General features: G+C 38.9%; 1 protein-coding gene across 9 annotated transcripts in view; it reads right to left on the bottom strand.

Moving 5' to 3' along the window:
- Window positions 1-22,248, bottom strand: part of LOC130252848 (arylsulfatase D-like) — a 29,338-nt gene extending 7,090 nt beyond the window's left edge. The window contains exons 1-12 of one of the 9 annotated variants that reach the window (XM_056490853.1): window positions 21,878-22,248; window positions 20,697-20,744; window positions 19,924-19,989; window positions 12,569-12,638; window positions 11,492-11,632; window positions 10,619-10,740; window positions 9,567-9,689; window positions 8,300-8,723; window positions 7,312-7,448; window positions 5,055-5,189; window positions 3,485-3,647; window positions 2,546-2,667 (exon numbers count right to left, since the gene is read on the bottom strand). In XM_056490853.1, coding sequence (XP_056346828.1) covers window positions 2,546-2,667; window positions 3,485-3,647; window positions 5,055-5,189; window positions 7,312-7,448; window positions 8,300-8,723; window positions 9,567-9,689; window positions 10,619-10,740; window positions 11,492-11,632; window positions 12,569-12,638; window positions 19,924-19,975 — 1,489 coding nt within the window. In that variant the 5' untranslated portion in view covers window positions 19,976-19,989; window positions 20,697-20,744; window positions 21,878-22,248. Of the gene's footprint in view, window positions 1-2,545; window positions 2,668-3,484; window positions 3,648-5,054; window positions 5,190-7,311; window positions 7,449-8,299; window positions 8,724-9,566; window positions 9,690-10,618; window positions 10,741-11,491; window positions 11,633-11,933; window positions 12,150-12,568; window positions 12,639-15,309; window positions 15,505-19,923; window positions 19,990-20,696; window positions 20,745-21,877 lie in introns of those variants that run through there. The other 8 variants (XM_056490859.1, XM_056490895.1, XM_056490884.1 and 5 more) reach the window with 8 other exon arrangements.
- Between the last annotated feature and the right edge of the window lie 2,075 nt (window positions 22,249-24,323).

Here is a 24,323-nt window from a genome sequence, read left to right as displayed (position 1 = left end):
ATTAGACAGACACTATGTTTGAAAAAGGAGACAAGAAGAAAGGGAGCATTCACCACTTGAGGTCACTTCTGTGCTCAAAGCATTAGAGCTGACAACTGCATTGTCCCTACATGGAATTTTCTTTATGGTTCAATGGAGCCAGCTGAACTTTTCTCCCTTTCTTCTCTTGTGTCCAGCTGTTGTTTATGTCTGGAGCCTGCAGCTTTATTCTTCAGTCTCTTGCTTTACCACTACACTAGAACAGTATTTTGTGAATAAATAAAATTTTAAGACTTCTTAAAAGGTGAAGGGGAACAAATACCAGATATTAAGGTTTAGGCAGTATCTCAGATTAAAATATCCAGTTGCTGGCTAGCTGGCTGGCTCTGTATCTTTTTTTTTTACCACACAGCTTCCACATCCTGCTTCTGCTCTTTTATGGAGGGATGCTGTCTCAATGGTTCTGAAATGTTTTGGTGTAAGAAAATGAATGTTAGAGATCTCCATTTCTGAAATTGTGAAAGAAAGGATGAAGAATGCTTTCTGAAAGAAAAAGGGTTAGAGCATGATGGTGTGTCCTGGTTTATTGTCAAGGTTGTGGTTCAATCCTCAGATGGGTAATTTCCTTAAGAGTTGGACTTGATCCTTATGAGCCCTTTTCAGCTCAGAATATCATGGATCTGGAAATAAAGACTAAATCTTTCAGTTTTTCTGACAGCTTACTAGGGGAGAGAGATACTCTTTAGGTCTGTTTGTGTTCTGCATCCTCAAGCTTATCCCTGTCCTGTCAGTAAAGGAATGTTTGTCTTGTGACAGAAGTGCAAGCATCCTCTGTGATATCAAGGTGCCCAGAACATGGGATTTGCTTCTTATTTCTGTTGGTCAGACAGCATAGATATCTGATACAAGGAGTTAAACAAGCACTCCCTGGGACATGCATTTTTTCTGAGTATCTAAGTCTAGCTGGAGTGTTGTGACATTGCTAAAATAACCATTTATTGCTTGAGATGGACAGATGGACTTACCTAGATGTACCTAGGAACTTGTGATCTATGTTCAGAAAAACTGAACTAAGTAGTCATTCTTTCATGAATAATTGAGCTGAATTCTTTGTAATTTATACACTGTATAGCAATTTGGAGTAGGGAGTATAGAATGTCTGTGGAGAATTGTTCTAATTCTGCTAAATTTTAACATTCACTTTTAACAGCTGCAAATAATTCCTGGAGTTGCAGGGTGGGAGACAGAAAAGTCCTTGTTAGTTCACTTTGAAGGATATGGTGAGGCTGATTTTAATTAACCTGTGTTGGTGAGCTGAGTACAGCTGGGTTACAGAAGGATAAAAGAAAAAAAAAAGGTAGTAGAAATCAGTGCTGATAGAAGCAGTGGGGGTTTCACTCATCTCCAAGAGGCAAAGAGATACACAATTTGCTGCAGAAGTAGCTCTGACAGAATCCGAAGGGTGCCTGTGCATGTTGGGGCAGTGTGTTAATTTAATATATCCAAAGGAAAGGAAACCTGCTGCTTCAGTCCAAACATGTCTCAAACCCATCTTGTAACAATCAATCAGTTTAATGAGCAGAAAGAAATGGACTGTCACTAATAAGACATGGTGCAGAGGTAAAGGAAAGGACTCTAACATATAAACAAAGGATTTTTCTGGCTTCAGTGAAGGCTTTAAAGGATAGGTCCTGCCTGGGTGACATCAAGACACAATGGCTTTGTATCCAGGCTGATCAAGAGACAGAAGCTAACAGCTAATAAACATGTAACTTGAGGGTGACATACTAGTAAATGAGCTAGAACAGCCTCTGTTGGCCAGCCCAATCAGAAGAAATTGCAGTTAGAGCAAAGAATTTAAATTTTTGGCCTGGCTGAAAGATGAGCTACATATTTGATTTGTCTTTTATATGCAGAACATGGCATTGTTCCCAGGCCCAGTGCCATAAAGAGCTCAATGGGAAAAATTGTAGAAAGGTATGCATAAGAAATCTAGATGTGCACATGGCTTTCACATGGAACATGAAATGCCACAAAATCCACTTGACATCAGCATGTTGTATGCATAGCTACTTAAGTAGAACTTATGTAACTTAGAAGAACAAGCAATGTAATTTAGGTAAGGGGAACATCAGAAAAGCAATTCTTCAAATGCCCCATTTGACTGGAGTATGAATTTAGCCTCTCACTAAGGAAGTGTGGTGTGACTCTTCCAGCAGAAATATCATCCAGGAATTGGGGCAGTCAGACACAGCTTCTCTGCCCAGGACCCTTCTGTGTTCCCAAAAAATGGTGTTTACATTACAGAGAAACAAAGAGAGATCTCTAAGAATAGTGAGAGATCTTGAAGCTGTACTTCCCAGGAAGCAAACCCCCTTCATCTCAGGGAAGGCAGGACAACTAATAATGAGGCCTTGCAGAAGAACTGAGAGTTTGAGACAAGGAGCGCATTCCATACACAAATATGTGTATGTATGTGTATATATACATTTTTTCATTATGTGCTATTGGAAGCTAGAGGGCATTACACCCTTTCTGACCCGCAGGAGGGGGTGTTTATACTCACTGTCCCTCTGGTGCCAGCGCACTGCATGCAGGAACACCCCGCAGTAGTGGAACAGGAACTCGTGCCTGGAGTGCTGCTCTGTCCCCTGCAGCAGGGGCAGCAAGGTGTGCCCGTCCATGGCCCTGGTGGAGAGCACCAGAGTCACCAGACAGCTCTGCAATTTTAAGTCTGCAGCTGAAGCGTGAGCAGTACTCACTCTATGTGTGCAGCATTAAGATTTCAAGTGTCATCACTAAACCAAGGTACTGTTTAGCTAATGAGCCCTGAGATTTTTAATTGGGTGAATGTGTGGAGACCAGTAATTAGCAGTTACTAGAAGTTTTTGCGTTTACAGTCAGTTCACACATCCTGCCTGGGGATATCAGACACCATTACTGTAATTTTCCTGGAAGTGATAACAATGGTGAAGGCATGGTTCACAGGTTTTAATTTTGCCACCTGAAATGGAAATTGCTGGCAGCTCTTTGAGCTCTAGGCTTTTCAAAAATAACTAAAAAATAAAGAAGCCACTTACTGAATTGCCTAGCAATTCAGTTACAATCTGAATTGTACCATGACTGCTACTGGATTTAGTTACAATCTACCAGTACTTCTATGCTTTTTGCTGAAATGGCTTAGCCATCCACACTTTCTCATGTCCTTTAGAGAAGTCTGGTTTTTTTCAGTCATCCTAGTGTCCAAAATCAACCAAGTTTCTTTTCAGTAATAGGAGAACTGAGATAGCTAAATGACCTTTGATAAAACAAATGGTTGTTTTTTTCCTTTGCCTTTTTCACATAAGCAGACAAGATGGGCAAAGCGGTGCAGAAAGAAAATAGAGAGCTGCCTGGTTTAGAAACAAAGAGAATTTAAGGTGTGGCTGTTAGGATGCATGATACAGTCAGCTTCTGTCTAAATACAGAAAGAGAAGCAATATGGTTTAGGAAGCCACCTCTGTACCTGTCCTGAGGCACTGCCCCTCCAGCCAGTTGAACTACTGTGGGATAAATGTCCATAAGGCTTGTAGGTTCATTGATAACTGTCCCTGCAGGCAGCACTCCTGGCCATCTAACTATACCTGGAACACGGATTCCTCCTTCCCATCCTCCCATTCCTTTTCCACCTGTTATAGAAGGGGAAGAAGTGTCAAAAAGAGAAAAGAATAGAAGATACCAGATGTTTATTGCACATGCATATGAAAATGTTTTAAAACTTTTAGAATATTTCATTTAGAATATTTCACCTTTAATGAAAACATACCAAATCCTGGAAAACAGTAGACTGTCATTCAGTAGTGGCTCTTCTCATTATTTACATGTGTCTTATTTATCTGCTTGTTTTCAATATGCAGTTCCTAATAGCAAGAGTGAGTTTTACAGATATTTATTAATTAAACTTTATTTTTTAATCTTTCTAGTTTGTCTCACTGGGATATCCCCTGCTCTGCTGTATGTGGACATAAATAGTTATGTCTATCATTGATATCTAAACTGATGTTGTATTCCCTCTTGTCTTCTCTCTAAGCAGGCATGATTTCATCATTGTCCTCTCATCCTGAACCTACTAATTGCATTTCTCTTTCCTCTCTGGACTCTCCTGTTACTAATATACTTACATTCAGCTAGTGGAAGTGAATTCCTTAGATCAGATTCTAAGCTATTCAAGTCAGCCTCTGGGCCTTTTTGCATCTATTACTGGGATGGAATCTTCATATCAAGAGCTAAAGGCTAATTTAGGACTGTGTGGGTGGATCCCAGCTGTACCAAACATGGCAAGTAATTTAGTACTAGACAATGTTAATTGTGATGCTGAGGAAGGTCAATGTGCACATGGCTCGTCTTCTGTAGAGAAACATGTGATGGATGCAGCCTTCAGACTTGATTATACAGTAAGTGCCAAGCTGCCCAAGATGTTACAGTGGCTTTTTAAGGTTTAGTAATCTGGAGAAAGCACATACAAGAGATACCACAGATCTTCATTTATACAGAGCTTTTGTCACAGTGTTGCTAGACAGTCATAGAGAGTCTAGAAGAAACTTCTATAGGATGGGTGAGAAACTGCAGAACTATAGTAAGAAAAATAGACATCATGATATCTGCCAGTGTTGACACAGAAAATCAGTAGAGAGGAACCTTTTGAAATTCAGCAAAGGCCAATGCAGGTTCCTGTATCTTGGGAAGAATAACCCCATGCCCCATTACAGGCTGGGGCTGACCTGCTGGAAAGCAGCTCCAGAGAAGGATCTGGGTGTCCTGGTGAAAAACGAGCTCTCCATGAGCCAGCAGTGCCCTTGGGGTACCCTGGTGTGCATTGGGAATAACATTGCCAGCAGATTGAGGGAAGTGGTCCTGCCCTCTGCTCAGCCACAGCCCTATGAATAGCTGATGCCCTGACTTTGTTTCAGCCCTACAATTCAAGACTATAATCCCATCATATAGTTTATGAAATATAGTCTGTTTGGATATATTTTTTTCTATTACTCTTTTTTAAAGAGGAAGTCTCATACGCGTACAAACTACTAAAATTTTACCTTTATATATCCCATTCCATCCACCCAACTGAGAATTTCCCCTGCGAGCCTCTAAGAATCCTCCATGATCAGATGCAAAATAAATGAATGTGGTATTCTTCAAGTCCTCTTTGTCAATAGCATCCAGAAGCCTGCCTATAAACAAAGCAAAACATCATAATTACATCAGCAGTTGCAGTTGCAGTCAGTATTTTTAGGTCTTGACTCCACATTCAATAAGACTGAGTCATTTGCTTGAATGAGTTTTGTTATGATCTACCACATTCAATACAAAGAGACGTAGACAAATTAGAGAGATGTGCAATAACCAGCCATATGAAGTTTAACAAGGGAAAGTGCAGGACTCTGCACCTGAGAGAAGGCAATCCTTGTTGTGTGTACACCCTGGGGTAGGAGATGCTGGAAAGCAACACTGCAGAAAGGGATTGGGGGTCCTGGTCTATGGCAAGTTGAACATGAGCCAGCAGTGTGTCCTTGCAGCCAGGAGGGCCAAGCCTGTCCTGGGGACATCAGGGACAGCATCACCAGCCAGGCAAGGGAGAGGATTGTCCTGCTCTGAGCTGGGGCAGCCTCCCCTCCAGTGCTGGGGCAGTTTAGGGTGCCACTATCTCAGAAAGGTATAAAGCCATTAGAGAGGGTCCAAAGGAGGGCCATGAGGATGATGAAGGGCCTTGAGGAGAAGCCATAAGGAATGGCTGAGGTCACTTGATCTGTTCAGCCTGGAGAGGAGCAGACTGAGAGGAGACCTCGTTGCAGTTTTCAGTTGATAATATAAGGGCAGACACTGATCTCTTCCCTCTGAGGACTAGTGACAGGACCTGAGGAAATGACACGAAGCTGTGCCCAGGGAGGTTTAGGTAAGATATCAGCAAAAAGTTTTCCACCCAGAGGAACTGGAATAAGCTCCACACCAAAATAGTGACAGGACCAGCCTGACAAAGTTCAAGGAACATTTGGACAATACTCTCAGGCACAGACTGTCATTCCTGGGGTGTCCTGCACAAAGGTAGGAGTTGGACTTTGATGAGCCTGTTTGGTCCCTTCCGAATCAGCATATTCCATGATTCTATGCAATGGTAAGCACCCAAGGGAAAGCTAATGAATGTTTATAACATTTGTTCCTAGTGTCCATGAAAACAGACAAATAAAAATAAAATCAATTGGAAAATAAATGAGTGATACTTTTATTCATGCTACTCAAAATACTCTGTCAGCTTTGTTCTGTAGATTCTGCATCAAGAGTTGTCTTCACTATGACTCTGGAGAGTTTTGTCCTCACTAGCTGCTATCCTGTTTCAACTATATGTTCTTTATATCTTGACTTCTGCTATCCAGCTCTGCTATCCAGAGCCTGAGTTTGAAGGTGGCTGGTGCCAAAAGGGGAAAGAGGAGCATGGCTGAGTCCCCTGGTTCAGCTGGATCTTGCAGGAGTTTTCAGCCTGTCCACTGAAAGCAATCAGGTTCCTCTCAAATTACAATCTTATAGGCATGGCTATTGGGGGAAAAAAGGTTCAGGGGTTAAATTGTGGCCTTGACAGGAGGCAATTACTTTATTAGTGGAGTCTTCATTTTTGACAAAATACAAACAGTAGCTGTCTCTCTCTCTCCCTCATTGGAAAGGAAAAACTAAGTAAAGGTTAGGTTTTTAAACCAAGTTAAACCAATCTGAAATTTAACTTGATTGGTTTTCAAGAGCCTAGATTCTGACCTAAGTGAGTTTTCACTGACTTCACACAATTTATTAAGAGATATTCAATAACTTTCTAACTTGGACTTTTGGCTAAGAGAAAGTTCTGATCTTTTTTTTCCTTTTTTTTTTTTTTTCCTCTTTTTTTTTTCTTTTTTTTTTTTTTTTTTTTAAAATAAAAATGAACAAGTACACAAAACAATTATCAAATAACATAATATTCAGCAACATCTTCTAACAGCAGAACTGGAGAAATATTATCCATTTTGATTAACAACATGACCAGGGACACATTTGGTTATTTGACTGCATTTAGCAGTTCAGCATAGAAGCATGTAATTTAAAAATAGATAAAGAACAAATATTTGCAAGGAGAGTTTAAGCCTTCATCTTAAGAAAATAAAAAAGAGGTATTGTGTGGTTATGGTATGGCAATCTCAGAAACCAGCTGTGTAACCAAGGTGAGCTCTCTGATTTTTACACATGCCAAAAAGGAGTTTGGTGATCACCCCTTTAATGCCTTTTCCATGTCCAAGTGAATGGAGAATTTTCTTTAAGACCCACACTCACCCACCATCCAGTCCATCTCCTCTACATTATCTCCATACAGGCCATGCCTGCTTCTTCCCTGAAACTTCTCTGTGGTGATGAGAGGAGTGTGAACATGTAAAAGGGAAACAAAGAGAAGAAATGGTCTATGCTTGTTTCTGAAATAAAAGAAAACAATAGTCATTTCTCTTCAAACTGTCACTCAACCCAAAATATAACAGGGGTATTGCAGTTACTCTCTCAATATATATTATACTGTTGTGATCTAAAAAAAATTTATTTTGCCATCTTTTTGGCTTTGAGGTTTTGGGAGACAGAAGGGATTAAAACATACCCCTCAGAGATGTTTTTTCTATGTTGAGACAAAAACAGACAGAAATGGGTCCTTTCTTTTTCCAGTTCCAGATTAGACATGTGGCAAACATTAAATAAACAACTAGAAGAGTTCATAGCCAAGAGACTGACACGTTCCTGGAAGCAAGGAGAACAGGACTCACTTGCCTAAACTTAAACATGGATGTGCATCACTGAACATAAGTGTCCTCATGGAAAAGGCAGATGTGACACCCACAGTGAAACCTCAACATCAAGACAGATAGGATATCCTAAGAGCCTGAGATTACCTATGCTCCAAGTATTAGAGAAGGAATTTATATAACCTCAGATTTCCTTAAAAAGCACACAACCCCTAAATCCTGACAGAAATATGGATATGCCCAGATTTAACACACAAATACTTTTAAAGACTTAGAGATTTTTTCGATTCCTATTGAGGTTACTGATAATAAATGAAGGACACATTTGGGAAAAAAAAGTAAACAAAACCCACAAAACTCACTATCACTCTTCTGTTTGTAAAACATTAACTTCATATGACACTTTCTATGACAGTCTATTCACAACCCTAAGATCATTTTTCTGTTTCTACTGGCAGAAGGGACAGTATTTGGCCAGAACAACTTTGTATCACTTGTTCCACACAAGTCTACTCCTCACCTCTGCTGATTACCTTGCAATGAATGTAATTGCCTCCTTCAGCATATTAGAAGTAGTTTTTTGTAGGTCCATTGGTTGCTCAGTGATATCATGGTTTCTCATCATGATACAGTTCCAGTACTTGGTGAAACCATAGCTGGAGAACCAGGAGATGAAATGAAGGAGACCACAGATGGCCAGGCAGATGATTATTTTCCATTTTACTGGGAATAAATTGGCAAGTTTTCCAATCACAAGAGTAAATACTGCAAAGATGATCATCTGAGTGTAAAACCAATACGTATCTTGCAAAGACTTGGCCAATTCAGGGTCATCTGTGCCTTGACACTCATTCACAAGGGTAAAAGGCATGCCATAAAAATAATCAAAACCATGATTTAATGGATGGTGGCAGTGATCATGGCGAGTTCTGCAGTTCACACCCATATGCCACTTCCCTGGAAATAAAAAACAAAGATCTTAAATGCAATATTAGAGTGTGCTTTCATGTATGTCTCAGTTAAGGTGCAGCCAAGGGAGCAGTTGGTGTGGAATGGGGCAGACCCAGGGAGCAGTAGTGCACCATCCCTTCAGACACTGAATCCTCATTGATGAGGGCCCCTCTCAGCCTTCTCTCAAGGCTGAACAGGCCCAGCTTCCTCTGCCTTTCGTCAAAAGAGAGATGTTTCAGTCCCCCAATTATCTTCATTATTGATGAATAAGTTAATACTGGGCTCAACTTAACTGACCCTTGGGGACACCACTGGTGACAGCTAGACCCTGTGCCACTGATTACAACCCTCTGGGGTCAGCTGTTCAGACAGTTCTCAACCCACTTCCCTGCCCACACATCCAGTCCACACTTCCAGAGTTTGCCTATGAGGATGTTGTGAGAGACAGTTTTAAAATCCTTGCTGAAATCAGTATCATTAACACCACTATGCTGAAATTGATATAATCAAGACCACTGTGGTGTCTTGGTGCTAATTGGCAGATACATCAGTGAGTACAGTAATACAACAGTGAGTATCTCTGTTGGTTCATCCTAAAGCAATCTGCACTGGGCAAATAAATTTCTTTCCTTTGAATTTACATCCATTTTCAGTGTGTATTTATGTATTATATACACCTCATTTTGGATTTACCAGATACACTGCACTCACATTGGATTTGTGGATAGTGTTCTAAAAACCCTGCTGATTTTGAAAGTTATGCATACAAGAAAATCTAGTTTAACTGATCCTGGACATTTAATTAGAATAGCAAACAATGAAAAGGTAACAGCTTTCTTTGTCTCATACCTACAAGTGCTGTAGAATAACCTTGCTGGCTGAGTATTCTGGCAAAAGTAGTTTCATTTGGTGGGAGCCCCCCTGAGCCACCATTCCAGAAGAGAACCTGCCGTTGAGTGCTGGATGCCATGCCTAGACAGGAATAATAGTCTTTAAAATAAAACAAGCCAGATTTCAGATATCCAGTCTTCTCAGATTGTGCTTTCTAATGAATGGGGCTGTTGTCTTTGTCTAGTGATTTTTATAAGCCATTTCCTATGCCCTAAGATGCTCTGCTTGACCTCCAAAATGATGTCTTTTCTAAGTTCCATGTCATCATATGCTAGTGCAGTGCAGATGCCTCAGCTATGCTGGGGTGTCTACAAATGGCAGGAAGACACATTTAGATATTAGGCAACTTCTTACGATCAAAGCTCCTCAAAATATGTTGTTAACAAAAAAAAAAAAAAAAAAAAAGAAAAAGAAAAAAGGAAATAAGCTTTATCTAGAACAAAAGGCTTACAGGGTTAGGGGAGCACACTTCTGAAATGTACAGTTCATGATTAATTACATTCCTCCTTAAGAGAGTCAGAACAACATCAGAAGCTACAATGATTATTACTGCTGTGTGCAGTGGCTGAAGTCTTCTGTCATAAATTCACATGGCTGAAATAAATCTATTTTAAGACACAATTGCTGAGAACTATTTACAGTTGGACACATTTCACTGTGAAAAGTTTTCTCAGGATATTAAAAAATATTACATTTAATATTATCCTAGTGCCACTAAACCTACAACATCACACAATTTTCTTCTTTCTTTTTCTACCTCTAGGTGCTTTGTACTGTTTGGATTTTTGTCCATTTCTGTGTTGTCATTTAGGCATACATAATTTGTTTTTTATGGGGATTTTGCCATAGAAATCAATCATTAGTCATGTCTAATGTTTTGTCCATTTCACTGAGAAATGGACACTTCAAATCCCAAGATTAGCTGTTCTTTAACATGGTTTATTTAAGGGGTTTTTTAATATCAACACTGACTAGACTAAGTGCAGCAAACCATTGGAGAGAGGCCCAACCTGATCTGATGGGGTATCTGCCAGTCAGGAAAGCAGCTCTGCTTGGAGTACAGACAGCTGCTGCAGCAATGTGCTGAGTAAGTCTCACTCCATCCTTTGCCAGGCCATCAATGTTAGGGGTCCTAAAGAGAAAAATCCCATCTCTGATAAAAACATATTACACAGAAATTCATGGCACACTGCTCCTTCTAGTTCTGTCACCATCAAATTTACAAAAATCTGTTTACCTACAACTCAGCTAGAAAAGTTCTGTGCTTTATATGTATTTTTGAGATATCTTGTCTCTTTAGAAATTACTTTTCCATGGGTATATGTGTTTTTACTAATAACTAAAAAAAATGGATGAGAAAAGACATCTCAGGCATGTCCACACCAAAATCCCATGCAGCATAGGAAATAAGAGTCTGTTCCCAACACAACATCCAAGACAATAATAGGCTAGAACAAAGACACATCATTCACTCAATCTATCTATATACAGATTGATAACTGCACAAGGGATAAATATATTGCATAGACTGACTAACCTGTCATTTTATAATAGGTCTACTGGAGCTGTTAATTGATATTAAATTCTAATTTAATTCCTTCACATTTCAACTCTGGAATTATAGAAATTTATGTATTGTACTCATTCCTGACAAGTACAGTGCACAGACACATTTGCAAAGTTCTAAGTCCCAGAAAATTTCTCAAGCATGTCTGTGTAATTATTACTTCAGTAGGAATTACTGTAGAACATGCATTTTGTACCTAGTTTGAAAAGAAGTGTATCTAGATAAACTATTAAATTAATAATGAATCTTAATGCTAAGTATCATTGGTAGGGGCTTTTAAATTAAATTCACCAGGAAGGGATAATTTATTTCATACCTTATTGTATCATTGCCATAGCAACCCACATCTCCAATACCAAGATCATCAGCCAGTATCAGTAAAAAGTTAGGTTTTGGAGGATTTGATACACAGGTTCTTGGGAACAGGCATAAAATTAGCCAAATATTCAGGTAGCTCCTAAAAAGCAAAAGTAAAGAAGTAACATTACAAAACAATTATAAGTTTTACAATAGACTTTAAACTACTATTAAAGTTTTATGGGGACTCAGTGCAAACAGGAACCAAAGAGTGCCAGCAGATGGAGCTCCTGAATATGTACAGAAGTCCTTGAGTTTTATAATATTAGTATCATTTTCTGGGATCATTGTTGGTGTTATTATTATTATTTCATACAGGAATTTTGAGTCTGCATTTCTTTATTGACATTTGCACCAATCTCTGCAGATGTTCCCAGTAGAATAAGTAGTTAGATAATTGCAAGTGTCCCAAGGCACCCCTTGCATGGAGCTGTAGGATGCTCCTGTTAAGGCTCCTGGAATGAGTGGGAAAGGAGCACAAAATTAATTGGTGTGGAGTCGTGCTGGTTGTTATGGCAAAGGCTTGATTGTGGCATTTACTGCAGCCCCTGTGACACACAGTGTCTGGAAAGTGCTCCTTAAGCCATGGGACCATCTGCAAAATCAAGGTGCAGCAACAGGCTGAAACTTGATTATCTTCCCAGGAGACTCTAAGAATATCTCTGTATTTTTTAGTTGCTCAAAGTATTTGCAATTGGAATAGTCACTTGAAGTAAAATACCTATGCTAGAACACATCTGACTGCCAGTTCATTAGTAGATACTACATTAGTACATTAGTAGAAACTACAATATGATAAATGTATAGTAAGTGTACTATACCATACACTGTATATATTCCTAAACCTCCATGTCTTATAAAAGTAGGCTGATAGGTTTTGAAATACCAATAGAACCAAACCTGTATTAGCTACTATCAAACTATTAGATCCTCATTGAGCTGGGGTGGTGGTAGCAGAGAAAATGTGAGATTATCTGCTTACGTTTTAAAAAAAAAAAAAATCCAGGAAAGAGCCTCAGTGAATGCCTTTTCTTACCATTGATTTCCCCAGTAGACTTCACAGTTTTCCATTTTATGAAACAGGTACATAGTTGGCCATATAAATTCTAATGAGAAAGGAAAAGAAAGAAATCTGAACCCAGAGGTTCTGGTGATTCTGCAGTTTTGCAAGGTCTGGTTTTTTCCAGCTGCTGCTAATTCCAGGGGGGCTTGTCAGAATTTGGAAAGAAGGCAAAATGTTAATGGATTTTTAAAAGTGCTAGAGGTGCCTATTACTCAATACATTCACAGAACTCGTGGTGTTCACTGAAAGGAATGTTTTAACATTTTACAAATGAGCTAAAACTGTTATCTCACTTAACTTCAGATCAGCTTTAAGGAAAAGAATCTAACCTTTTCTGGGAGCTTATAAACTACAAAAAAATACATCAAATAAAATCCATCCTGGAAAGTAATATTGTGAGGGGGTTCAAGGGGCTGTATTGTTCTTTGGTTTAGATACCATCTAGTGAATTCAAGAAGGTGTTCCTATCTGAATTGTTAATAAACACTCCTAGAAACTAGAAGTTACTAGAAACATAAACACCTTTATGGCTATTTCCTTAAAGGACTCCAAACATTAATGCCATTTGTAAATTTAACAAGCCAGTTTTTCTACCTGCTGACTCTATGAAGTCGACCCGAACTTTAAGAAGTCATTTTGTTTTTCAAATATTTGTTTTTGTCTGGTGAGGCAAATTTTATGAGCGGAAGTGATTTTCTCTGCTGAAATAGAATCACTTTGGAAAAAAGAATGGCTTGGGAAATGCACTTGTTTTCCTTGTGAATGACCTAAGTGATCTACAGATAATGTTGACTGGAATTGTGCACAGTCCAGCAAAAGTAAATGGTAAACTGCCTCCAGAGGGGACTGGCATGTGCCAGTTTGTGTAGTACACAAAAAAATTGGAAATATCCCATCCATGCAATATCCCTACTTTTCCACACTCCTTTATATTTCAAAACAGCACAAGAACAATGATGATGTTGGTTGTACCAAGGAACAGATTGAAAGTAATGAGAACATTTACTTTCTATAACAACTCAAGACACATTTGTCACAAAGTCACTTCTAAACACAGAGAACTGAAAAGTTCTATCTTGACTAATGAAAGACTTGGAGTTTTTTCTCCAAAAATGAAAATACAGCATTTTCTGAGGGCTTTTTATCTGCCTTTTTAGTACATAAGAGTTCACCTAGTTTCTTAGTCTGAGGAATATTTAACTGCTCAGAGCAGAGTATAATCTTGCCTTATGCATTTCAGAGGATGAGCCACAAGACAAAAAAGTTGCAGAACCTGTTATTCTGATCAGGAAAACAGTATTAAAAGAGTCAGAATTTGGAGTACATTGATGATTTTTCCAAGCAACATCTCGATTCTTGTTTGGCCGTGGCTGAGACAAGAAGGGAAATAAAAAACCTAAAAAACCCCAAACCTACCACCACCAACACACATAAAAAAACAAATACCCCAGCAAAAAAAAAACCAAAAAGCCCCTTAACCAAACAGCAAAACCCACAAGAACAACAACAAAGCAACAAAAAATCCAGCAAACTTGATCAATGTTAGTTAAGGAATTTTCTACCGTGCTGATGTTTCCCTTTGCTGCTGGTGAGATCCCAAAATGCAGTACTGAAATCCATCCTCCCTGCCCAGTGGGTGGGGAGAGGTTAATGGGAATGCACCAAAGTCTCTCTCACTCAATGCAGTGGCTGTTTGAAGCAAGGTGCAGGTGCCAAGACCCCTCTATCAAAAAAGCATTAATATGAAGCAAAGGATTTGCTACTGGTATCTCCAATATTTTTAAGATGGCAGTGTAGTGGCGTTTCACAGTCACAGCCTGGATGCAGTTCCCTCAAGGCTCCAATGAGCTCTGGTCCCATAGGACAGAGCTGGGAAAGTGATGAGGCAAGTGCCTGAAGCCATAAATCTGTGACAACAAAGAATGACTGATGGCTCTGGTCATCACCTCTAATGGCAATGTCTTCATGGTGCTCTAACAACAGGCAGAGCTCTGCCTTCCCAGCCACTGTTAGGCAGCATCACATTTAAAGAGCTTGTAGTTCATGATTAAACCAAAATTATTAAATTAAAATCTTCAGTCTATACCAAGTAGCTGAGGATCAGCCCTTGGGAGCTGTACCCCTTGACTCCCCAGAGTATAGATCAGCTTTCCAAGCTCATACAACAGCTCTGCTGTCTTCCACTTTCTCCCCACAGTTTCTTGCATCAAGCCAGCTGGCCATAGCAGGCATATCAGTATTTACACCAAAACTTATGTAGAGTCCCTCAGAAAAGCTGTGAACTTGAACTGAGGCATACTGGTGGTATTAAAAAGATCTAAATATCTACGGGTGTGGCACTATCTGATTTACTGCAAGGCATTTTAGGAGCACTTCTCTTACTGAAGGACTACAAGAATGGCCACATCTACTAAAAAAACCCACCACAATTTAAATATGCCTGTTCCCATTTCTCTGTTAGGGTTTAATTCCTTCCCAAAGCAGAGCTCTCACTGACAGCACTAGGATGTGATGAGCCCACTGCTGGGCCCTAGGGCTTGTCCAGTTTCCTTAGCTGTTAAATGGAAAAACCCAACACAATTTATAAATGTAACAGCAGCCTCTAAAACTCAGCAACCTCTTACAGAAATCCAAGAATATATCACATAGTAGTTCCCTCTGTAAGCCAGTAAGCCATAATAAAATGATCATCAGGAGTAATAAAAAAGGCCAACCCCTTTTAACAACGTGGAAAACAAACCCTCTTCTCAGTTATTTTTGTTCCAAAATCCCTCTTGCTCCTGGATGTGCTGAGCAGTCCTGATTCTCCAAAAGGAGTGTGGGTGAAAGCCAGCAGGAGCTCTCTCCTGTTCTTCTTGCTCTCTCTTCCCTGTCTCTCCAGCATGGACACACTGGGATCCCTGCCAGCAGCAGCCAGCAAACTGGAACAGCTATGCAGGTTTTGCATGAATTCCAGGCAGAGTACAAAGTCCTTATTGTTGAAATAGTAGCACAACATGGTGCCTGCCTCTTCTAGATTCCCTATCTGGTTAATTCTGAGAAAATTGGTATAATGTCTGACGCTGCTCTATTTTATTGCTTTAGAAGAGATAATTTAAATAATAACAGGATGTGATACAAATGGTTTTGTTTGTCCCACACAGCTTTTCCAGCCTTCCAGATGAGATAAAAAAACTAGCTTGTTCTCCTTTTCTTCTGTCACTTTCTTTTTCTGATTTCACTGCCTAGAAAGGAAGGCATACCTGTGCTGAAGATGTGTTTATTTGTAGTGTTTACTACCCATCCCCTTCTTTCAGATCTTAACTCTGGTGTAATTCATTCTACAATTCAGAAGTCTTGAGCAGTTACTTAGAGGAGCCTTATTTATTTGGTTCTCTGTGCTACTTGGATACAGCAATTGCTGAATTTAAGGCTAGAGAAGTCAGTAGGAGCCAGTGAGATGGAAGATGAAGCAGCTAAAACTATCAGATTCATACAATCCAGTTGCAGGGATAACCAGGGTTGGAGACAGTTTTATCTTTTTTTACCTCTTTCCACTTATGACTATAGTCAGTTATTTTGTAGTAGCCAGTTATATTCAGTTATTTTTGTAGTAGTTGTTTTGTAATGTTGTGCCATTGGACTACTTTTATTCATATCTATTTGTCTGTAATACTCATTCTGTATGACTGCTTAACAGTTTGTGATGCTTCTGGTGCAAAGTGGAAAAATTGTATTTCTCAAATATTATGTCATGCTTTGGGAATGGTAGATCTTTGAAAACTGCCAATAACACAAGTATTAACTTTCACTGGCTTTCATCCAAATTATGACTAAACTTTCCTTTGACTATTTACATATTTCTCACCCTGTGCTCACTACTGAAGATAGGTTCATGTTGCTGCTGGCATGACTTAAAAGTGCAAACTGAAACAAACTGCACTGCCCCTGCTACCCCCCACCTCAAAAAAAAAAAAAAAAAAAGTTAAAAGACCCACACCTTCACATTCAGCAAAGACCTCACATTCTGTTTCTCATCACTATGTTAATGACCTCACACAGAGTTAACAGCCATGATTACTTATTGTCTTCCACAGAATTAAATTTTAAACAAACACTTTTTCTAACAAAAAAAGGTAAAGTAAATAAGTAACACCAACGCAGCAGTGAATTGATTTTTATCTCTGCAGGTTGAGCCAACCAGTATTTTTTCCTCTTCAGCTAACCAGTTTTTCACTGCACCTGAGCACAGAAAGCTGCTGCTTACTCTCTGCTGTATATAGGCAAATTCTTAGCCGGCAAAAACTTTTTTTTTTTTAAGTTTTTTTTTCTGGCTTTTTACACATGTCTGAATTCTAAAAGCAAACACTGGCATTCATTTAGCTCCTTCTCTCTTTGACAAGTTTCTGAGTGAACATAATGAACAAAAATACTGAAATGACACATGCAAGAATTCATAAAAATCACTTCTATCTTAGACCTTGGGAAGGAAAAAATCTATTTGCCAGTCTTGTATCTCTTAAGGGTTGCAGGGCATTACAGTGGCACAATGAATTCTTTCAGAGCACTAATACATTCAGCTAAAGTTGCAGGGGGAAGGTCTCTAAAAGGACCTTGGAAATAAGCAGTCCCTGAAAGCCCCTTGGAGCCACTCAGGCATTCTTCTTTCCAAGATGAGGACAAGAAGAGTGCTCTCCAACCCTGCCTGTCTCATATATATAAAAAAAAAAAGCTCAGATTATGAAATCTGCTTTTGCCTATGTCTTCAGTCCCATCCCAGCACTTTATTCTCTCATGGTATTAAATGCTCTCTATTTGCTGATCCCTGTGGTGATCCTGCCTGTGGATTAAGATTGGGTCAAGGACAGATTCCATCTCAGGTAACATACTGCTTACAGTTCCATATTGTAAGTTGTTAAGCAGCAGCATTGTGCACTATAAAATAACCATGCTTAGAGCTCCAACTGATTATTTTTCAGCAATCCATGGAGGACAACTGCAAGTATGTTTAGTTACTAAACATCAGTAAACTTTAAAAGCAGTAGGGAAAGAAAAAATACAAAACATACGCATGATACATATATATGTAAATATTTTAAAAATTCCCTAGAATGCTATTTCTGGAAATTATGATAGAGACATAGTCAAAAACTTCCACTCAAGAAACAGATCTCATTGCTTAGAAACATGAAAACATTAAAAGAAAAACAATAATTTGGCAGCTAGTATTACTAAGTGATTATTCAACATCTGCTTAATGAATCAGGTAAGTGCAAAATATCAGAAAAATACAGGAAACTATTATGTAACTTTGTTTACAAGACTCAATATGGACTTACATCATAACTGAGCTCACAATGCCTTATTAACAATGATCTTGAGGACAGATAAGAAACCATTGGTGCAGGCAATCAGATGTTGAAAAAATCCTACTAAACTATAGAAATTGGTGTTTATGCTTTCCTTATAATTATGTTCTAAGTTGATATTGCTGTGCTCAATGTACATCTAGAGAATGACAGCATTATCAATTACAGCATCCTTCTATTCAGGAAATCTTCTCCTTCAAGATTTTACAGGGAAGCTGTGTCTGTGCAAGATCCTCACACCTTAGGATGCTTCTGTGAGGGCTTATACAAAGGAAGAGACAATTTTAGTTCTGTGGCCCTCACAGTCAGGGAAGGATTAAAACAAAGAGTGGAGGGAAATAATGACATAATTTTTAATAGAGTTTAATTTCCTAAATGAGGGTAAATAAAGGAACAACAAACACTTAAAGCAAATGAAGCATAATGAAAACTATTCATTTGAGTCCAGGGTTCTTGGGGAAAAAAACCCCAGGTGGGTCAATTCAAACAACACAATTTTAATTTGTCCAAGTGCAAACAAATGCATTCAGGAAAGAGACAGAAATTTGCCAATCTGAAGAGAATGGCAGCAATGGTTCTGCAATGTAGCAATGTAATCTTAAAAATAAATTAAACTCATAGAAAGTGACAGATTTGGCACAGTCATCAGTGTGATGTCAGAGGTAAAAGAGGAATTCAATCAATCCTTCTAACTTGGAGACCTTATTGCTCTCTACAGCTACCTGAAAGGAGATTGCAGTGAAGTGGGAGTCAAGTGTCTTTTCCCAAATAACAAGTGACAAAGGGAAATGACTTCAAGTTGTGCCAGTGGAGGTTTAGACAGGATATTAGGAAAAATTTATTCAGAGAAAGGGTTCTAAAACATTGAAACAGGCTGTCCAGGAAAAGTATTTTAAAGGTACAACCAGAAGTGAGGAACATCAGTTATTAACTCTGGTACCACCACATAAGAGGTCATAGGACTCTAATAATCCAGCCTAAACATTTCTGCAAAATGAGACCAAGCCCCACAGAGGCCCAAACAGCAGAAACTGCCAGCAAATTTTGTGTGGACACACTGCCATTAAACAATTTTGATTATCTGCAAACCTTATCCAAAACTTATTCTATTTGGCAGCTGTTACTGCACATGACTGTTCTACCATTTCTTTATCCAAATTTGTCAACCATAAATGAAGACTTAATCAACTTCCAATAAAATCAGAAATACCACAAAGTCTGCACCTGCCTCAACAGCCACTTGAAGAGATTTAGCTGAAAAAATTTTGCTTAGTTTATTACAAGTTTGAAGTAGGTGGACCTAACTCAACACTGGTAACAACATTCTTTAGGCAGCAGCCTTGTGTAGGCTCTGGTTTGGGATTTTTTATTGTTTTCAGCTCTGCTTTACAGAAAGGAAGCTTCAAGCCTGAAACTGCTAGAAAACTGGTCCCTTCTTCCCCAGCTGTAGCTTAGCATTAGGTAGTTCCCCCATCCTCTATTTCACTTGTTGAATGTATTCTTGGATTAGAATTAATCATTCTTGATATGTTGAATTGAAGAAAAAAAAAAAAAGAGATAAATTCAAAGAGAATAAAAAAATACCAACTTCCACTTCAAATATATCTCCTTGTTAGCAAAATATTTATTGAAGCCAGGCATGTCCCATATTTCATCATCATCCCCAAAAGTCTGGTAAAACCACCACTCACTGAGAATCCACCAGACTGAAAGGAACTTCTCATTCTTTAAAATGCTAAGAGAGATCCAAATCCAACAGAAAAATTTGGAACAAATCCTCAATAATTAAGCTAAAAGCCTGTAATTACACACAGAAAAGAATTTGCCTTCTTGTTTTCTTTGTCTAACTTCAGATAGTGAAAGAAATAATTTGCACACTGTCACAAAACCAAAGCAAAACTCCAGATTCTTTAACAAAATTATTTAAAAAATTTTCAAAATTCTTTAATTACAATATTACATATATATAGAAATATTTACTGATGATGTGCAAAATTCTCTCTCTGCTTAGCTGTTGGCTGAAAATAGACATTTGTTTTCCACCCTCTACAAAAGCATACCACAGAACAACTTCATCTCAGTGAACAGTATATTAAAATGTAATTAAAAATGCTAATTTCACATTACATGATGGCTCTGAAGGAAGCACATTTGACAGATGTTATGCCATGTACTGTTCTACCCTGTTCACTCCTTCCTTCCATAGCTTCTAGGTATACAGATGTTCAGAACAGGGGAGGCAACAAGTAGAGAAGGACAGAGAGAAGAAATTAAAAACTCCCAGCTGGTGTGAGCACAGCCAGTTTCTCAGGCTTGCAGCTGGTGAGCCAGAAGCAGGTGCTGCTCACTAACCAAAATACAAATGCAAAATGCAAATGTGCCAAAAGCAGAAGATTATCAGTAGCCTCTTTTTTCCCCCTTTCCCTTGTGCACTCTCAGGGAATCAGCTTCAACAGTGCTCACTAAGTGGGATACAGTTTTTGGAAAATATCAAGCCTTGCTTCAGGTACCATAATTACATTACCACTTAGCTCTGTGCATTGTCAGTAAGTAATAGTCTTGTGGCAAGTAACCCAATTTTTTAAATTTATTATGGTCACCCTGTTCTGTCCAGGCTGCTGTCCAGGCACCCTGCCCTGAGAGCAGCAGCAGAAAGCAATGGTGTGGTCCTAAATCACCTTGAGCATCTTCATATTATGATTTGCATCTGGTCTAAACGATCTAATTGTGCTTTTTGGCTTCAAACTACTCACCTAGGAACACACAACTTTCCCTCCAGCCAGGACATGGGCAGCACACAACTGGAAAATCAAGACAGAAAGAGGGCAGAGGAATGAGATTAAAGGAGCAGCAATAGGAGCATTCCTGCTAGAGCAAGAGTGAAGAGCACAGGGAAGCAAACCGGAGGTAAATCATGCTTTGTGTCTATCCCTGTGAATAATAATAACCTCCAAAACCTGGAGTTTGGTTTGAAACACTTACGAGGGAAGGAAAGCACAAATTGTTAGTTATTGTACTCTGCTGATGCTCCCTATCACATGCTGCTGCAACCCTAATCACACTTTTTTTTTTTTTGTTATTATTTAGGAGCTGCTGGACCAGCTCCACCAGCAGGTGGAGGCTGAGAGCTTGGCAGAGCAGGATGGCAGTGGGAGGAGGGAGGCACCCCCCCAAAAAACAGCACAGCTCCGCAGGGCAGAGTTGGCTGCTCCAGCCCAGCTTCCCAGCACTGTCCCATGGGAAGTGGGGTGGAATCTGCCTGGGAAGGCGCTGGCTTTGGCAGCCACTCCCACCCGAGCCCCAAGGTCCCAGCGCTGGTGGCAAATTCCCCTCTTGCCAAAGATGGCTCAGCTCCATCGAAAGAAGGAAAAAAAAGAAGTTGTCTCTAAAAACATAGTTAAGGGTGGAGTTTTTGGGAGGAGGGGGTGTACATATATATCTATATCTATATCTATCTATATCTATATCTATATCTATATCTATATCTATATCTATATCTATCTATATCTATCTATATCTATCTATCTATCTATATATATAGATAGATAGATAGATATAGTATATATATATAAAAAGAAGTTGTCTCTAAAAACATAGTTAAGGGTGGAGTTTTTGGGGGTAGGCTATATCTATCTATATCTATATCATCTATATCTATATCTATCTATATAATCTATATCTAATCTATATCTATATCTATCTATATCTATATCTATATCTATATCTATATCTATATCTATATCTATATCTATATCTATATCTATATCTATATCATCTATATCTATATCTATATCTATATCTATATCTATATCTATCTATCTATCTATATCTATCTATATCTAATTTTAACAGAAGAAAACAACTCAACCAAAAAGAAAACAAAAAATAAACTCAAACAACCGAAATTCAAACAACACCCCAATCTTTTACTTACTCCATGCTCACTCACTGCGGGAGCTTTGTTGTCACTTCCCACTTCACCTCAGGCTTTCTGTTCTTTGCATCCAAGGAGGGGCTATCAAAACCACGGCTCATATCTTCGTGTCAGAGTAATTGGCAGGTGTTGGTCTCGTTTAAAAAGTGGGCAGAGATATTTACTTCATTTACTGCCTGCTGCAGGGGAGGGCTTCCCTGCCTTCCCCTGGTAACGTGTTGAGTGAGGAAGAACTATTCTAAAGCAGATGTTGGAAATCCAGCTGCTGTAACTTCCAAGGCAAACAGAGGAGATAGAGCAGCAGCAGAGGGAAAGCTGGTGAATCTCAGGCAGTGAGACTGTCGGCTACAGCACACTGTGGGGAGAACCACCCTGTGGATGGAAGTGGAAGAGCCCTGCCTAGTGCAGAATGAGCCAACCAGCTGCCTTGGGATCAAAGAAAATCCATCGTGGTATTGTGCAATCCGTCTGTGCATTGGTGTGTGCTCGCCAGTCCTGGCAGCCTGGCTAATTCCCTCTTATGTTATTGCAGGTCATGAATTCTCTCCTGTGCCAGCACTAGTGCACATGTGGTTGCACAGTCTGGCTTGCCATGCATCTTTCCAGTCCCATGTGGGTACTGGACCCCTCTTTTTACTGGCTCTGTGTGCTTATACTGGTTTAAGAACAGGGTACAAAGGTGTTATGCTATAATACACTGAATAAGGGCTTTATTCAAAGAAAGGCAGAAAACAGGAGAGAGATTCTAGGTGTAGACATATTCTTGCTCAAAGGCCAAAATAAATATTCATAAAAAACACTATGGCAAGAAGGAGAAAACAGAATTTACTAACTAACCCTTGATAATTGCAATGGTATCACAGCATTGTTGGTGGGTGTGGTGTACAGAAATCAAGGGGACCATTAGGATCTTAAATATTATCAGCATATAGCAGTAGTTACTGCAATATTTTCACTAAAATGTTCTGCCCAAAAAGGTAATTGGTAGCTGGGAAAAGGGGCAAAGGAATGAGAGTGGAAGGAATGAAGTTTCAGCTCATGTTCAAGCTTCACTGTTGAGAGAATGGTGCTTGGATGCATTAGGGAGAAGATATTAAAGGAAAACTTCAGAAATATGAAGAGAAAGATTTTAATTTTTTTTCCTTTTTTTGAGGGACTTGGAAAAACTAGGTAGAAATGGTAGAACTCAGGAGGCAGCAGAAAATTTCTGGATTACAAAGCAAGACTCTGCAAAGGCTTTATGAAGAAAGTAGGGATTTGGGTTTGGCACTTTTACCCCAAGGCAGATCTGATCACACCATTTCCAACTCTCACATCTGTGAGATGCTTCCAAAGCATGAATTTGAAACTCACTCTGTCCAGCTCCTCCATCTTGTGTCTCTGGCCATCTGCCATCATCAGAAGCATAGTAAGGTGATGTGATGCTTTTAAAGCATTATTTGTTACCAGCACCTTTAGTTTGGCCTCCAGAGAAAGACTGAAAAGGGCTGAAATAAAACAACTTCCATATCTCCTGCTTATCAACATTTTTTCTTGATTTCTCAACTTCTTTCATGTAGATTGAACATCCATTTTTAAAAATACTTGCAAATTGGTTTTATAAATAATTCATTAATTGTAGCAATGACAAGCAAGAAATAAATGAACTGCCTAATCGTAGAGAGTCAACTGTAATTAGCTCATGTTTGAATTTTGCAAGTATCCCAGTCTTCTGCTGAGACTAGTAAAATCCTTTATAAAAAAAACTATCAACATACTGTGAAGGATGCTTAAGTGTGCAAGACAGAAACAGTGATGCCCCAGTGACAAACCAATGCAAACTAAAGTGAAATCCTGAAAAGTAGGACAGGAGCTTGTTCTTTATGTATTACTACTAATTTAAAAGAATAACTTTTAATTACTTCTTTTAGATAGGAAAAAAAATGGTTATTTGTAAAATATATTGATGTTATGACACATAGTGGAAATTATGAGGCAACATTGTGCCCCTTCAGTTTCATGGTAATGACAGATGCTGTGCGAGTTTTTAAATTCATAATCTTGATTTTTATGTTTCCAGGTACTGCCATTGATTACTGATATTTTGATTTGTCTCTGCAATGCTATTTAACAGCACAGACAGTCTTGTCTGAGATAGTGTTCGAGTGTAGACAGCACTGATACCAACTTGTATGTCCAGGGACAAAATTATTAATCTGTGAAACCTGACAAATTATCAGAATATTCTCTCATGGTGTCCAAAGAAGCTTAGCTTGAAATACTGAAAACTGATATCTTTTTGATGATTACGTGCTGAACTCAAGCTGAAGCACTTGACCAATGTGTGTCGAGTTGAGTTCAAAACCAGCTTAAAAATATTGCTCCTTTTCTAATACAAAAATAAACAAGCAAATTTTAAAAAATCATAAAATATGAAAACTTAGAGAATTATTTTTTCTTGTTTTTT

Source organism: Oenanthe melanoleuca, chromosome 1, assembly GCF_029582105.1.
Source record: "Oenanthe melanoleuca isolate GR-GAL-2019-014 chromosome 1, OMel1.0, whole genome shotgun sequence".
Classification (NCBI taxonomy): Eukaryota; Metazoa; Chordata; class Aves; order Passeriformes; family Muscicapidae; genus Oenanthe; species Oenanthe melanoleuca.
This window is presented reverse-complemented; position numbering and strand designations above follow the sequence as displayed.